The following is a 16,305-nucleotide window of genomic DNA, read 5'->3' as shown; positions in this document are numbered from 1 at the left end:
TCACTCAAGGGCTGAAGAATGAAACAGATGTTAGATACAGAAGCAAATCAGGTGGGGATTATTCTGGAGCAAACATCTGTCTCCATACCAATATTCTGCCCTTGTGGCTCTTAGAAACTGAAATTCTAGGTCCTTTTTGCAAAGCTCTTCCTCCAAGGCTCTCAAAGCACTTAGGGAAAGTTATTCATTACTGCAAGTATCCCAAGCTGACTTTATTCAGATCACCCTTGGGTCTAGGAGAGAACCCAGGACTGGGATGGCTGATGTTCCCCCCACCCATTACAATTTCTCAGTTCCACAGTCTTTACAGAAGAGTCAAACTTTCAAGGATGGACACTCCCAGTGCAGTTTTTATGACTCTCTCTGGTTACAGGGTTCCACAAATTGGTGTGAATTTGCAATCCCTTTCTTCCCTGGAATGGCTTTTCCAAAGGAAATTCTATTTAAAAGTGAAAAGAAGCTTTTTCCTAGCTGAAGCAAAGCCTGTGCAGTGTATCTGGAGGAGAAGAGCCCCTTGACCTGAAACCAAGGTGGTAGGAGAGTCTATCTTGTACCCACCCCTTGCTTGTAATTATTTATTCATTAGAATTTCTTCCCTCCTCCCCTCTTCCTCTCCCTCTCCAGCTCTTTATTTTGATGTCTCTCCCAAGCAGAACATGAGTTTACATTTCCAAGTGGGTTTTGGATTAGATAAAACAGGCCAAATTTATCCCTGGTGCAATTGCTGGAGTTACCCCAGAAAGGAATTTGACCCCGTTGAGTTTGTCTGTCCATAGTTTAGAGGATTCCTAAACCACTGAAAAAACCCTCTCTTGTAAAGCTTTCTGGGCTTTGCTTTTACCCTCGGGAGGGGGGGGGGGAGAGGGGTGTAATTAGTGCTCAGGCTGCTAAAAAACTCTGTTGGTTCTCGTGGCCCATGGGGAGCGCCATGTGCCTCCGACACTTAGAATATTAATTATCCTCACTCAAGTTTCACTCTTATAAATATTTAAACTCAACATTAAAAGACAAGGTGGGTGAGGTAATCTCTGTTATTGGATCAACTTCTGTTAGTGAGAGAGACAAGCTTTCAAGCCACACACAGCTCTTCTTCAGGTCTGGGAAAGGCAGCTAAATACAAGGTGGGACAGATAGTTTAGCATAAGTAGTTAGCGCGTGTTCCAAGGGACCATCAAGGGGAAGTCACCCCTGTAGTCACAGGACAAAAAGGGGGGTTAGTGGGTTACAGATTGTTGTAATAAGCCATAAATCCAGTGTCTTTATTAAGACCATGATTTTTAGCCTCTTGCAAAATTATGAATTTCAGCTCCCAGGCTCGTCTTTTGAAAGTGGTGTTGTCCAGTGTCCTTTGAGGAGGAGTCTGATCCATGGGTCCTGCACATGCCTATCACAACATGTGGTGTCGTGTACCTCATCCAGGGCACTAAATGACCTAACAACAACTATGTGAGTGAAACCCATAGGCACCACCTCCGTGGGCGCTCCAGGGCTGGAGCGCACACAGGGAAAAAATGCAGCAGTAGCCCCCCTCCCTCCTGCAGCACCTCCTGCCCACTGGTGGGCCCCGCCGATCAGCGCCTCCCCCTCCCTCCCCATGCTGCCCGTCTGCGGCGATCAGCTGTTTTGCGGCGTGCAGGAGGCTCTTTGGGGGAGGGGGAGGAGCATGGATGTGGCGTGCTTGGGAGAGGGGTGGAATGGGGCGGGGGTGGGAAGAGGCGGGGTGGGGTTGGGGACTTGGGGGAAAGGGGAGTGGGGGTGGGGCCTGGGATAGAGCTGGGGGTCGAGCACCTTCTGGCACATTGGAAAGTTGGCACCTGTGGTGAAACTAGACAACCGCTAACCCCCCCCTTTTTTGTCCTATGACTACAGTGGTGTTAATGGGCCACTTCACCTTGAATGGTCCCTTAGTCTAGCATAAGGAGTTAGCACATAGTCTATCTGTTCAACCTTGTATTTAGCTGTGGCACTGGGAGTACCTTTCCCAGACCTCAGGAAGAGCTCTGTGTAAGCTTGAAAGCTTGTCTCTCTCACCAACAGAAGTTGGTCCGGTAACAGATATTCCCTCACCCACCTTGGCTCCTAATAACCTGAGACAGACACAGCTCCCACAACATTGCATTCAACTCAACACATCATTGCCTCCATCCCACATGCTGGCTGTGTTTGTCCTAGGGCAGGCCAACATCTTGCCCAATGGGCCTGCAGTTTGTTCAATTCTAACTTCTCCTTCCTACTTGGGGCCTTAGGGCCCATCCCAACTCCTGTTTAAGCCAATGGAAAGACTCCCTGTGACTTCACTTTGGCCTTTGTGCCTTCTCCATTTCCTGTTTGTTTTAATTCTCTCCCTTGACAGGGGAGCAGTTTTCTAATCAGCCTCTCAGCCACCCGCCCTTCACAGTCTTTTCGGCCCACTAGGGGCAGGCCTGGTAGGGTGACCTTGGCTGGCTCTCCAGCACCTCCTGAAAGGCAGCAATGATCACTCAGTTTGGGAATTGATGGGAAAGATAATAGTGAGGCTGCCTGGACTTACCTGTATGGGGATGTGGTGGTCCAGGAGAGATACTCTGGGCTCAAGGCAGTCGGCCTGGGGGCCATGGGCTGTTCAATGGCAGCATCTTGGCTATAGGATTTGAGGAGTGATGCGGACCTGTTGGCTAGCATCGCCCGCTCGTTGCGGCGGAACTTGGCCCTTCGGTTCTGGAACCACACCTAGCGGGAGGAGAGGCAGCACTGGTCACTTGAGCCGCACTTAACCCAGGGCACAGGCAAGGCAGGTGGGAGGGAGCGGGGGAGCTACCCCACTCTCCCCCAACGCAGAGTGCAGCGGGCTGATTGCACTGAGCAGGGGGCCTACTTAATTCTGGCAGATCTCAGGCTGGCAGCCTGGCGCTGACCCCTCTGCTCTGCCTGCCATGGCACAGTGGGCAAGGATGAGCTGTGATGGTCTGGAGGGTGCACTGCCCTGGTCATTCTGAACTCTAGGGAGGCATGAGTTCTAGCTGGCCACGGGAGCAGGGAAGCCAGCATCCTTGCCTAGAGCCAGGAGGCAGAGAGCTAGTTTCTCCCCACCCCTTTGCTCACCTGGACTCTGGCCTCACTGAGGTTCACCCTCCGCGCTAGCTCCTCTCGCACAAAAGCATCGGGGTAATGCGTCCTCTCGAAGACTCTCTCCAGAGCCTGGAGCTGGCTGCTGTTGAATGTGGTGCGGTTCCTCCTCTGCTTCTTCTTCCGCTTGGCAGCCCCACGGCTCGGACTCAGACTCTCACCTAGGGGGAGCACAAAGGAGACAATCCCAGGAGGGCTGGGTACAAGTGACAGGTCCATGGAACCAGCCCACCTCTCCCTGGCCAGTTAGACACACACACTGGTGAGGGGGGTGAGGTAGACAGGGTGCAGCAGGGGCAGTGCCCTATGTCTCTTTTCAAGGGGTGAACAAAGCCTGTGACTGACCTTCTTAGAGAGGATTTCATTGCTGGGCCTGGGGGATGACATTGCTAAGTGCAGATGTCTGTAATTCAGCAGAGGAACATAACCTGTCCTTCATTGCAAGCCCTAGAGCCAAGCATGGCAGAATTCAACTCATTTATAATTTTGATGGATAACATCAGTGTTTATTTGAAAGCATTTTCTCCTGATGTTGCCAGTTTAAATGTTCACAGTGATACGAAATTATGGGGGAGAGGTCCGATGACGGGGAGAGTAATTGTTTGACAACAGACGTTGCGAGTCAAAAAACTAAAGCTTTATAACTATTAAAATTCAAATTGTCAACATCCCCTGTCAAAATATACAAAGTAAATACCCTGAAATCAAACTGGAATCAGTTCTCAAGCAGTATTTTTCTTACTTTGTCTGCAAATTTTGATGATCATTGATGGAAATATTTTTTCTTCAGTCTGTGAGTGTGTGGTGAAATCAATGTTTGCCGACATTTACCGATAAGAATCTAACCTGCTAAGCCTACCTCGAGGTGAAGTAGCATGGGCCACTGGACTGTTCATGGGAAGGAGAAGCAGTTCTTCGGTTCCAGTCCGAGCTCTGCCACTGTCTGTGTCTCATCCCCTCTCTGTGCCTCAGTTTCTCTCAGGGGTGAAACGGGTAATACTTACCTCGTGGGGGATGAATAGGGAAAGGGTTTAACTAGTTAACGAATGCCAAGTGCTATGTAAGTACGAAGCTTAACATTCCCAAAAGTGGCCACCAATTTCAGATGCTTAAAGTTTTGGAAGCCCCACATCAGATGCTTGGGGCCTGATTTTCAGCGGTGACAAGTGCCAGCAAGTCCTGCTGAAGTCAATGCGAGCTGTGGGATCTCGGCACAGTAGCAAATCAGGCCCCAGTATGTCTCAAGTTGGGCACCCAAAAATAGAAGCACCCAAAATCCGTGGCCACTTCTGCAAATGTGGGTCTTAGTCTCTTAACACCAGCCATCAGGGGTGCAGGAGCTAGTCGTACTGGGGATGCAGCCGCACTCCCTGGCTTGAAGTAATAATAGCAATGATATATTAGACCGTTTTGTCCAATGGCTTTCAGCACTCTCCCTATAAAAATGGTTCCAGCTCCCCTGCCAGCAGTTCCTCAAATAGCAGCAGCTACATCTGTCTGCGACGTGGGAAGGAACAGGAGGGTAATTAGAAGGACATGATTTTTAAGGTGAACGATCTCATGGCCAGCCAGTGCTAGAAACAAATGTTACCAAGCCTCTGAAATTTCTACTCACACCCAGCATTTGTTTCCATCTTTGTGGCTCATGAAATTTTGAACCTTAAGCCTGCCACTGGTCCGTCTGTTTGCCTTTTTTGGCCCAGATCCAGACCTGAGTATGGCGCATCTTGGGCCTTCATCCATGTAACTTTCTTTCATTCTTTGTCGCCAGCATCACATGAGATGGGGCAGGCTGATGGAGACTGGTTCTGGAGGACACGGTCAGTTGCCTGCAGAGGCCCAGTGGGGAAAGTATGTTGTTGTTTTTAATTCTTTAGCAGAGTATTGTTCCGTTATTCTTTCCATTAGCAGAGCATCTGGGTTCAATTTGTGCCAATGGCGGGAAAGTATTTTTGAAAGGTTTGAAATGTTAATAGTTTTATGACATCCCATGGATTTACAGCAGAGTTGCATTGGATTTCTCTGCTTTATGTCAAAGTTAGAGCCTATGATGTGAGAAATTGTTGCCTCTCGCTAAAAGGCTTCTAATGCAGCTTTGCAAAATTGTCATGAGATGGTACCACCCCGGTCACCAAATCTCCTGGAAGGAATATAAACCCTCATGCCACCCTCTAACTACTGAGGGCTAGATGGAAACTTGTGTGCCTTACTCCATTGCTACTGCAAGGTTTCTTGCACCTTTCTCTGAGACATCGGGTGCTGGCCATTGTCAGTAACAGGATACTGGAGTATATGCACCATGAATCTGATACAATGTGGCAACATAATCCAATTTGATTTGATTCCTACTTTTACCATGCTGATGACAAACTAAAGATAATTTGGATGACCATCAACCCCCTCCCCCTCAAAAAAACGCCTAATCTCAGGTGAGTGAGGTGGTAGAAATGTGCGTGGCTGTTGTTATAACCCTGTGTGGTGCTCCAGCATCTCAAAGCACATTACAAAGGTAGGCATTACCCCTGTGTTACAAAGGGGCCAAGTGAAGCACACAAAGGTGAAGTGAGTTGACCAAGGTCACACGGTGAGTCCTTAACAAAGTTGGGACTAGAACCTGAGGGTCTGCCTACACTGCAGAAAAAGACATGTGGCAGTGAATCTGAACCTGGGTCAACTGGCTCAATGTGTAAGACTCTGAGACCCTCCCTGCCTTGCCAGGTTTCAGAGTCCAGTCTCCAATCCAAGCCCAAACATCTACGCTGCTATTTTTAGCCCCACAAGCCCAAGCCAGTTGACCCGGGCTCTGAGACTCGCTGCTGTGGGTTGGTTGGTTTGGGGGGTTTCTTCTGCTGTGTAGACGTGTCCTAAGACTCCTGAGCCCTTGTCCTAATTACTGGTTTGTGCTGTCTGCTTTATCAGTTAAGGAAACTGAGAGTAGGCATCTGTGCTGCTAATTTCTGGGTGGACCCTTTCTTTGCTGTCCTTTGTATTTGAGAGTCTCTCTCCGTAGCCTGGAGCACTGAGGATCACTGATATGGTCGGATAGAGACTTTGGGGACATTCCCATTTTAATAATGACTAGACCAAGCCTAGCCTACTTCAGCCCTGCTCTGCCTGTGGCTATCAAGCCGGGGTGGATGTAGCCTCCCCATTCAATGAGCACCTGCTCCCAGGGGGCACCGACCACCCGCAGCAGCACCTCCGTCCCAGCATCGCAACCCTAATCCTGGCCGAGCACGGAGGGGAGGCCCCAGGGGCATGGAGAGTGACTCACTCAGCGGTTGTGACTCCTTTCGCACGGGGCCGGGCTCAGCTGCCCCTCTCCAGGCATTGTGACTTGGTGCACAGGGCCACAGCGCTGTCACTCAGGTTTGGCCCGGCTGCCTCTGGAGGGGCGGCCAGGCCCAAACCTGAGACAGGGGCCCCTGTGCAAGTGCACCCATTGCACGCGGGTTAATCTGGGCCCAATTTCTGTGGGTGCAGTTGCAGCCATGGACCTCCACTGAAGCCGCCACTGCTATCAGGTCCAGGGTTCCCAGTTCTGGTTGGCCGTATTCCTGGAGGTTTCATTGCATGACCTAATCTTTAATTAAAGATTAATCTTTTAATCCCTGGGGACTCCAGGACTATCCTGGAGGGTTGGCAATCCTAATTTAGGTCATAATTCCAGAGGCACCTCTCCCTGGCTCAAGTCAGGAATCCTGACAACCATGCGGTGGTTACCCTGGGGAAGTGGGGAGGGATAGCTCAGTGGTTTGAGCATTGGCCTACTAACCCCAGGGTTGTGAGCTCAATCCTTGAGGGGGGCCATTTAGGGATCTGGGGCAAAAATAATTGGGGATTGGTCCTGCTTTGAGCAGGGGGTTGGACTAGATGACCTCCTGAGGTCCCTTCCAACCCTGATATTCTATGATTCTAAGTGGCAATTGAAATCGCCAAGAATGAGGGGTTAGGTTTGTGGCTGGTGCTGACAATGGCCTGGTGTAAGATGAGGCTTTGGTGCTTTCTTTCCAATGCACATTGAGGCTTGAGACCCCTGGACGCTGTCCATCATTAGGAACCACTACACATTACAAGCAGTGAGAACGCTCTGCACCTTGTAGGAATGGCCTCTCACAATCCACAGCCCAGGCTCAAAACCCAGCATGCACCGTACTCCCCGGCCTATTATTGGTGCAGCTCCACCACACGCGTGACTAAACAGGTCTTGTGTTGTGTCAGGGTAGACTCATCCCTCTGCCTCAGCCAAAACAAGTAGGTGTCCAGGGGATAGTGGAAGGGAGCTGTCCATTGAGACCACCCTCCCCATGACTGGATGGTGAGATGGGAACTCCCTTGATGGGCTGTAGAAAGAAAGGTGACCTCAGCTACCATGGGCCCGAGGTGTAGTTGTCCGAATAGAGGGGGAGAGTTCCTTATCCACTGCCACTTTCTGATCATTTAAGTCACACATCTTTGCATTCCAAGTAAGTTTCATCCTTTGTTTGCCCCTGTAAACCCCTCTGAGGACAGAGGGACCCTGGGGCTGGTAGAAGCTGAGCACGGCTGTGTTTGGGACGCTCCAGGATGGGGGTGGGGGAGAATGTTATGAAAGGTGACACGTGTTTGGTTCAATCTGAAATAAACACAAGTTGAGTCCAAAAGCCAAGAGAGAAAGACACTCTTCGCCCCGCCCAGGAGACCACAGTCTAGGCTCCACTGAGCTTTGCATCCCAAATAAAATTCCAAGAATTCCCTCCAGCCCTTGGTTCTGTCGAGAGCCTCAAATTCACTGCCAATCTCTATTTTACAGTTGCCCCTTTTAGTTTAACTCCTTTTTTGGTTTTGTTTTCATACAGCAAGCTAATGAGCCTCAGGATTAAAAAAAATATGGCCGATTACTGCCATCCCAGCTTCCTCCCAGAACCTGGGATTGACTTGGGCGAGCATGCAGGAACCATCCCTGATGGAAAAGCCCTACAGAATTTAATAGAGAGCAGTAAGCTCCCTATGGGATTTATCAACCACCCGATAGGGTTTAATGGACAAATTATAGAAAGAGGATCTCATTCTCTATTAAATGGTATAGGGTTTTATGGTGATTTCTATAGAACCCAGCTGGGTTGATCCTTATTCAAATCTACCTATAGGGCTTTCCCATGAGCGATAGCTTCCCGGGTGCTCTGCTGAAAGACTGAGGGAGCAGTACCTATAGATTTAACTCTTCGAATGGCATGTGGAGAATGTGCTCTCAGCAGCACCCAGCCTGTCTGCCCTCTTTCCCTCCTAGCAAAGCAGGACTCCTGATCTGTCTCCCACTGAAATCAACACAAAGCCTCATGTGGAATTCAATGGAAATGGGGTCAGCCGCTACCACAGACCCACTGTGTAAAACGATTTCCCTGCGGGATTTGCATCGGAGATGGGCCCAAGCTGCAAGATTCCCCGATATGGATTACACCCTGCCCCCCTTCCGTGTTTTGGAATGGGGTGGACCGTTTTGTGTCGGGGCTTTTAAAGAGCTGTAAAGTCTGGGGGCGCACGGGTCCAGTTTTTATGTTCAGGCCCCTCTGCTAGTTTAAATGTGTCCCTAAACCATGTGCAAGTGAGATCTTCTCCTGAGCCGCAAAACCATGCAGCACATTTCAGGCAAATTCTTAAAAGCTATTGTTAGCTGGTGAAAGCCTTTCCTCACCTAATCAAACCTTCCCTTGAAAGATTGTTCCTGAATGCTACATAGGTCCTTCTGCTTCCAGATCAATTCTCCATTAAGTGATGGTTTTTCCCTCTTTAAAAAAAGAAAATCCCATCCGTTGATTGCACACGAGGCCGCTCATGGTCCAAATGTACCTGTCTGATTCCTCTAATTAGCCCAGAGACAGGGTTCTCCTGCTCCATAATGAATCAGCATCTTTTCTCAATTAGCTCATGCTTTGGAGCCTTGCCCCTACTCCAGATCTGTAGGACCAGATAAATGCCACTCTAATTGCTGATGGCATGTGTCTGACAGGTTTATGGTGTGCAAGGTTGGGAGCGATCACCCGTTCTATAAAAAGATAGAGCTGAAATCAACATTAAAAAATGAATGTCATTAAACGTTCCATTTTTGTGCCTTTCGCGGGGTGGGGTAGGGGGATAAACCTACTAGATCCTATTTCCATCTGCAGTCACAAATCCTACATGAAATCCACAGCTAACTCTGACCATCCAGCCATTACTTTCTCATGCCAAAGGCCGCTGTGCCATAAGATAACCCTATTCGCTTCTGAGCTTTAGACGCACAGGAGGAAAAGTGATTTAACTGGCTTCTCTGTGATTTTCACCAAGGAATTAGAATGTGTGTTCCCATCCTGACGCTCTTCCAAGAATAAGACTTGTTAATTTTGGAATGGCAGAAATAGCTCGGCACTGGATTTCTTTTCCTCCTGAAGGACTTCGTAGGCCTCGTATTAGGGGGTAAGGGGGGGTTGAAATGATGGACAGAATTTGCAAGTTTGCATTTGTCTTTTTTTGGTTACTGTCTGGCTCACTTGGAGATACTGACTGGGTTGATTGTCCAACCTAGAGGTCAGAGGGGACATGTGAACATTCCCCCTTCCTGTGGCCACTTTTTGTATGGTGTATTTATTTTCTGCTGATTACAATTTCCTCTGAGGGGAAAAAATAAAGAGGGGAAGGAGGGATAATATTACCGAATAATGAAAGATGACATTGCAAGGATAAAAAGGGAAAGCGAGACTGCTCAGTAACGCTGAGATGAAAACCATATTCCCCAGGGGAAATCACGTTAAATGGAATATACGAGACATGGAATTAAGCTGTCGTTTTGTAACAAGTTTGTGTGTGTGTCTCAGACATTGCACAAACTAGAACCTTGTTTCTGTTTAACACTAAATCTAGCCCACTCATTGCGGGGGAGTGTTAACAACAAAGGCTGGAATTTCCAAAAGTGCCCAGTGGACATTGGCTTTCAGTAGAACTTGTATTCCTGAGTCACTTAGAGGGTTTTGAAAATCTCATCCAAATAGTAAATCATTCCAAAAGACTTGAGCTTGAGGGATTTTCAAGCTTGTGGGATAAATGGGATAAAAAGTTCAAAGTCACCTAAATGATTTAGGAGCCTGTCCCATTTTTCAAAAAGGGACTTAGACACTTAGGAGCCGAAGTTTCATTGGAAAGTCAATGGGACTTAGCTTCCCAAGTGCCTCAGTCAGGCTCCTAAGTCTCTTAGGGTACAGCTATGCTGCAAGGGAACATGTGACTGTAGCATGGGAGACGTACCACTGCACTGGTAACAGTAGCAGCGTAGACATGGTGAAACAGGCTTCAGTATGGTTAGCAACCAATGTGTGTCCCCATGCTCCCTGACAGGTTTGTGGTCTGGGTGCGAGATTGTGCTGAAGCCCGTGCCACCACGTCTGCCTGGCTCGTTACCCACACTAGCTAGATTAAAGATAGAACGGCTGCGCCCTACCCACGCTACGATATGCTGTGTAGACATCAGGTGCTTCTGAACATTTTACTTTGGGGCTTAACCCTCTAAGGCTCCTTTGCAAATCACAGCCCTTATGGTCCTCTTCTTAAATTAATCTTGATCATCCCATTGGATAGCCTCACTTTTCTCCTTTGCCTCTTCTCCCTTTGTCCTCGTCCTGGCCATTCTTTACTTAACACTGCTATGCTATCAGGCAACCCCATAAAGCATGTCAGACAGTCCGATCCTTGTCCCGCCGCATCTATGCAAGTTTTATTGTTTAGCTTCAGTGAGAACAGGTTCGGACCTGTGGCTTGTAGGAAAACTGCTCTGTCAAGATACAGGCCTGATCCTGTGTTCCTTACCCGGGTAACATGCCAGTTTGGAGTCACTGAGACTGCAGGATCAGGCCCTAAGGTGGTATTGTGATGTTCATTTTCTAAGCAGCTCAAGGCTGCTCTGCTGAGTTTGCACCTCTCCTCTGTGCTCCTCGCAGTTTTCTTTAACAATTATTTGCTGAGTTGAGACTAGAAAACCAGGTATTATAGCAAATCTGGGTCATGGTTAAATATATATGTAGTGAGGGATTTTAACCCTGGAACTCCTCCTAGGCTATTAGTAGTAGAAAGTTGCACTATGTGCCATCAGAAAGGGAATTTTCCCTACATTTCCACCACGGTTTCAGATTTGATTTATGACCGCTGTTCACAAGGGATTAATGAACTCAATGCAGCCATGTAGAGGCAATCTGAATCTATTATTATTATTTATTTAGATTTGCATTAAAATTACATCCGTTTACATGTTGGAACTCAATGAGTGGAATGTCTCAATTTCTAAATGTGCCTTATCTACATGGACTTTCCCTGCTCCATGGGAGAGTTGTGCCCGTATTTGGGGAGAGGTGGCAATTCCCTTTCATTCAGGCAAGTGTACTATTCCTGTAGGCCTCACTAGGGTTGCCAACTTGATAATATTTAAAAACCGGACACTGCAGCAGGAGTGTCGGAACCTCCCCTGTCCTGCCTCTTCACCCCCGAGGTCCTGTCCCCATTCACACCTCTTAGCTCGCTGCTTTTCCCTTCCAACTCCCCTGCCCAAGGCAGAAAGTACTCACCTGCTTTGCTGGGGCTGGGAACTGCAGCCGCCCAATGCAGGCAGGAGGTGGCCCTGGCTGAGTAGGGACTGGCACGGGTAATGACCCAGCGCCTCCCCCACCCACAGTAACCAGACTTTAGGTGTCCGGTCAGAAGAGCTGACCGGACACTGTCAGGTCCCCTTTTTGACTGGACTTTTCAGTTGAAAACCGGGCACCCGGCCATCGTCACCTTGTGTGGAAAGGGGAGATTTTTATAATGGAATTTACGGCCCTCAGTGCTTTTCTGCACCTTCCAAGTGGAAACTGCCTCCCCTAGTTTTTGCTTTGAGATGAATCTAAGGGGGAATGGCCTGATTTCTCAGGGGCTGAGCTACCTTAAGTCAACAGGGGATGGATATCTGAAAACTAGGCCATCCGTGTTTATTTAAGGCCTAATCTTGCCACTCAGGCAAGGCCCTGAATGCAGGGGTTCTGATCCCTGTAGGCTGCTAAGCTCAGCTCCTGGTGCCCGACAGCTTTGGGAAGGTTTTGGGAACCCCTAGCGGGGGTGGAGGGGGCGGGGGCCGAAATTGTCAGCCCCAGTGCTAGTGTAGCGCCTGTCGAATGGTTCTACCGCTGTGGGCTAGGGGGTAGAAATGAGCCTGGGGGTTAAAATAAGGCAGAGTGGGGGGAGCAGGAGGGCGCCCCTCGTCCCCTGGCTTTGGGGACCGGTGCGAGAGACACTGGCTGGTGCCGGAAGAGCTCCCTCCGTTCCTATTTCAATCTCAGTTCCGCTTGGTGTGCGGGCGCTGGGGGGTGCTGGTGGTCTGTGACACGCAGGAGGTCAGACTTAGATGGTCGGGTGGTCCCTTCTGGCCACATGCTCTCAGACGGCTTTAACCACACGTCCCCTTCCTCGCTATGTGCAGCCCATTCCCGGTACAGCAGCTTCCACCCTGACACCATTCTGATTTGGTGTGAACACACAACACTCCTCCTCCTGCATCTCTGGCCTGGTTGGGAGGGAGGGGGGATGTCAGACCCACATCTCTAAAAGCTAAAGTTACATCTCGCCCGGTTGCGTTGCAATGTAGAACCCCGAGCAGAGCACAGGTTTCTCCATTCAATTATTTCACACATTCCATTTAGTTGTGAACAGTTTGCCAAAGACCTTTTTCAGTTTTATTTTTTTCACCCAACCAAATGATCAAATCTCCTTTACGGTCACTTCCCCTCCCTTTCTTCCTCCCACTTCGCTCCCTCCCATCCCAGCCTTCCCCCCCCCCACCCCCAATTCCGTATAATTTAAGGTTTTAAATAGCCTGGAGGGAATTAACTGTAAATTCTTCCTAAGACAAATAAATTCAACCCTCTAAGTTTGTGCCATTTTCAAACTGTTGAGAGACGTTTTGGGTTTGTTTTGTTTGAAATAATGATCACGGTGTATATGACCCCAAGGCTGCGGCCATCTCTAACCAAATAAATAGCTTTTATTAATTAGCGTTTATCCTTAACAAATAAAACCCCAATTTGATCTCAGACGGCTGAATTAGCAAAAATAAACAACTGGTTCTCCGGGCATTTGATGTGGATTTAACAAATTAACACTGGGCCTTAATCAGGAAAGCCGCAGGGCAGCGGGGGGCGTTTACAGCCAAGAAATCCTTTGGAAAAACAATGTCTTTCATTTCTCCCATGGTCTTTCTCAGTACACATGTGGACTGCCATTATATACTTCAGGGAAACCAAAAGAACTACAGCAATGACGTCCGCATAGATTCATGTGCAATTGTTTAACTTGTTCCTTAAATCATGAAATCTATTTTAAATGTTTCCCTTTGGATTAATCTGTGGAGTAAATGATCCAGGGGCTGCAGAGTTGTTTTTCTGTGTCCTTTTTCCCCAACCCTTGAACAATAATAATTGTCTCTCTTGCCAGCACTTTTCATCTGAGGAACTCAAAGCCCTTTACAGATGTTAATTCATCATAATTCCTCCCCAGAAGGGAGGTAAAGGGGGGAACTGAGCACAAAGAAGTAGGGTCATTTGTTGCAAGTCACATTTCAAATCAGCTGGGAACAGAATCTGGAGTTCTGACTCCAAGTCACCATCTCTAACCACTAGATTTGGAGTTCTAACTCCAAATTTCCTAAACAGTGTCATCCCCATTTTAGATTATGGCTCAGGAAAGTATTCCTGTTCAGGACAGTGTTGAAGCACTTGTTTAACTTGAAACCTGCTGTGTTTAAAACCAAACACATGCTATGGTGCTCTCTTGAATCGGAACGGACTTAACTCATGTGCTTTCTTGAATTGGGTCCCACAGAAGGGGGGAAAGTGAGGCAGAGAGAAACTTGCTGAAGGTCACAGCATGAGTCGTCTGGGAATAGGACCCAGGCATCCGGATGCCTAGTCCCCTGGTCTAACCACTAGACTGCACTGAATTTCCCATTTGACAGTTATGGAAATGGTTGGAACCAAATACTCTACAAAAACATTTAATCTCTAAAAATTATGTCATGAAAGCTATTATGCCTGAGAGGTAATTGAAAGCCCTGACTTTTGAAAGTGTTTGCTTGCCCCTGCGATGTTGTTTTCAATTATTCCTTTTATTGAATTTGGCCTGCGTTACACAATACAGATACAAGATTGCAAAAGTATAGGCAGGCTGACACCCAAGGTCAGCGTCTGTGGACTATGCTGGTGTCTGTGCTTTGAGCTGTCTGCTAGTTTGGAAAGCTGACTGCATTTGTATAACCAAACTGGCTATCTGGGCTGGGACCTGCTTTCCATCTTCTAGACCGAAAAATTCAACTGAGGAAATATCTGCGCCCCCGCCACCCCCAGCCCGGGAATGCAAAACTGTCTGCCACAGAAGGATTTGGTGAGGGGTGGGAAACAATTAGGATGCATCAGTTTGCTGACACTAGACTGGATCCTGCAAGGTACTGAGTGCTTCCCATAAGGTTCTGTGCACCCTCCACTCCCATTGACTTTGCTCAGCACTTTGCAGGATGAGGTCCAAACCTGCTCCATTCAGGTCAAAGCAATACTCTGGTTAACTTCAGTGGGAGCAAGAGCAGGCCAAGGGAGTGAGATTTTTAAATTATTTGCGTGGCTGTAGCACCTAGAGGCTCCAGCTGAGATCAGGGCCCCATTGTGCCAGGGACTGTACATACAGTGAGAGACAGCCCTTGCCCACAGAGCTTATAATCTAGATAGACATGGCAGGTGCAGGTGCTCAGCATCACACAGCTGGTCAGAGACAGGGCTGGGACTAGAACCACACCTCTTGTGGGGCCCAGTCCAGTGCTTTATCCACTAGGTCACGCTGCCTTCCCTAAGAGAAAGAAGAGAATGATCTTTTCTATGGAACCCAGCTGTCACTTTTTGTTTTGCCTCAGGGTTTGAAGTCACTTCTTGATCCCGGAATTGAAGAAGCTTTCTTGGAGTGAAATGAACTGACCCAAGCAGTGTTCCCTGAGGTCCACTGAGTATTCTCCAGCTGCAAAGTTACGCAACAGGTTTTCAGACAAGGCCATGGGGCTTGACCCAAAGCCCAGTCAAGTCAATGGGAATCATTCCACTGACTTCCATGGCTTTGGGTGAGGACTAGAGCAGGTGCACCACGGAGTTTGCATTTTGCGCAAGCAAGCTGCCCTGGGGAATTAGGGCTTGATTTTTGTGCCCACTGATGCCAACACAAAGTTCCTATTCACTTCAGTGGTGCCGGACTGTGCCCCTAATTGGCAACTCCAAATATGGTTAGACACATATTTAATAAGTTATAGGGCATTTCATCAGCAATACGAAACCTCGTCTACCCACCCAGAAAAGGAAGGGAGTGGTTCAATCTGGACCCATTGGGCAATGAGCCAAATGCTCTAATGGCTGAGAAAGAAAAGCTCCGGTGGGCTATCCCCAAAAGCAAGAACCTGCTACTGACACTGTCTTGAGTCCTCATGAAGGCTCAGAACTAAAGAATACCAGCAACTCAGCTGTTGCAAAGAAGGGAACCACCTCTAATGTAGCCAGGTGCAATATAGGGTGATGCCAACCCCCAGCTGTGCCATTTGGCCAGCATCCGTGAGCCAAGCTTAGTTTTTGTGGATGTGCCAGGGATGCATGTGCAGTTCTATACTGAACCTGTCTCTCACAGTTAAGCCCCCGGGGACATTCACAAAAGTAAGACATGGCTCTCCCAGGCCTATTGAGATGAACTCTCTTTTAATGAATCATCCCACATTCCCCAGGAGCCATCTGCCATGGAAAGGGATGTTCTCTGCAAGCAGATGTAATCTGCAGTTTGGGCACACGTGCCCTTGCTTGCTCCGATCGAGTGAATGTAGCCACAGCTGCGTGGGTGGCAGGGTGGGCTGGTTGCCCCAAGTACGTTCCAAGGGCTTCAGATGGGGCAGCTAGCCCATCTCAGTGCCCATGCAGCCGTGGCTACACTAAGTGATTGCAGCTAGGATGGATACGTCTACCCCAGCTCCAGTGTAGACATACAGTAAGCTCACTTCTGGGCATGTGTAAGAAGTGGAGAGAAAGCTAAACCCTCAGCCGATAGAGTTGTCATGCGAGCGCAGGAATTGCACCACCACCACCCCCCCCACACACACACACTTTCCTTCTGCAGAGATCTGGCTTTAGACCTCTCCCGAGGCCG

General features: G+C 48.5%; 1 protein-coding gene across 1 annotated transcript in view; it reads right to left on the bottom strand.

Annotated features, from left to right (window-relative positions):
* The window catches only part of PRRX2 (paired related homeobox 2), a 69,537-nt gene that overhangs the window by 4,544 nt on the left and 48,688 nt on the right, over positions 1–16,305 (bottom strand). Inside the window, exons 2-3 of the mRNA XM_048823282.2 lie at positions 3,082–3,266; positions 2,531–2,709 (exon numbers count right to left, since the gene is read on the bottom strand). Of these exons, the coding sequence (XP_048679239.1) occupies positions 2,531–2,709; positions 3,082–3,266 (364 nt within the window). The remainder of the gene's footprint in view (positions 1–2,530; positions 2,710–3,081; positions 3,267–16,305) is intronic.

Source organism: Caretta caretta, chromosome 16 (assembly GCF_965140235.1).
Source record: "Caretta caretta isolate rCarCar2 chromosome 16, rCarCar1.hap1, whole genome shotgun sequence".
NCBI classification, from domain to species: domain Eukaryota; kingdom Metazoa; phylum Chordata; order Testudines; family Cheloniidae; genus Caretta; species Caretta caretta.
Note: the sequence above shows the minus strand (reverse complement) of the source record. Positions and strands in the feature narration are given on the sequence as shown.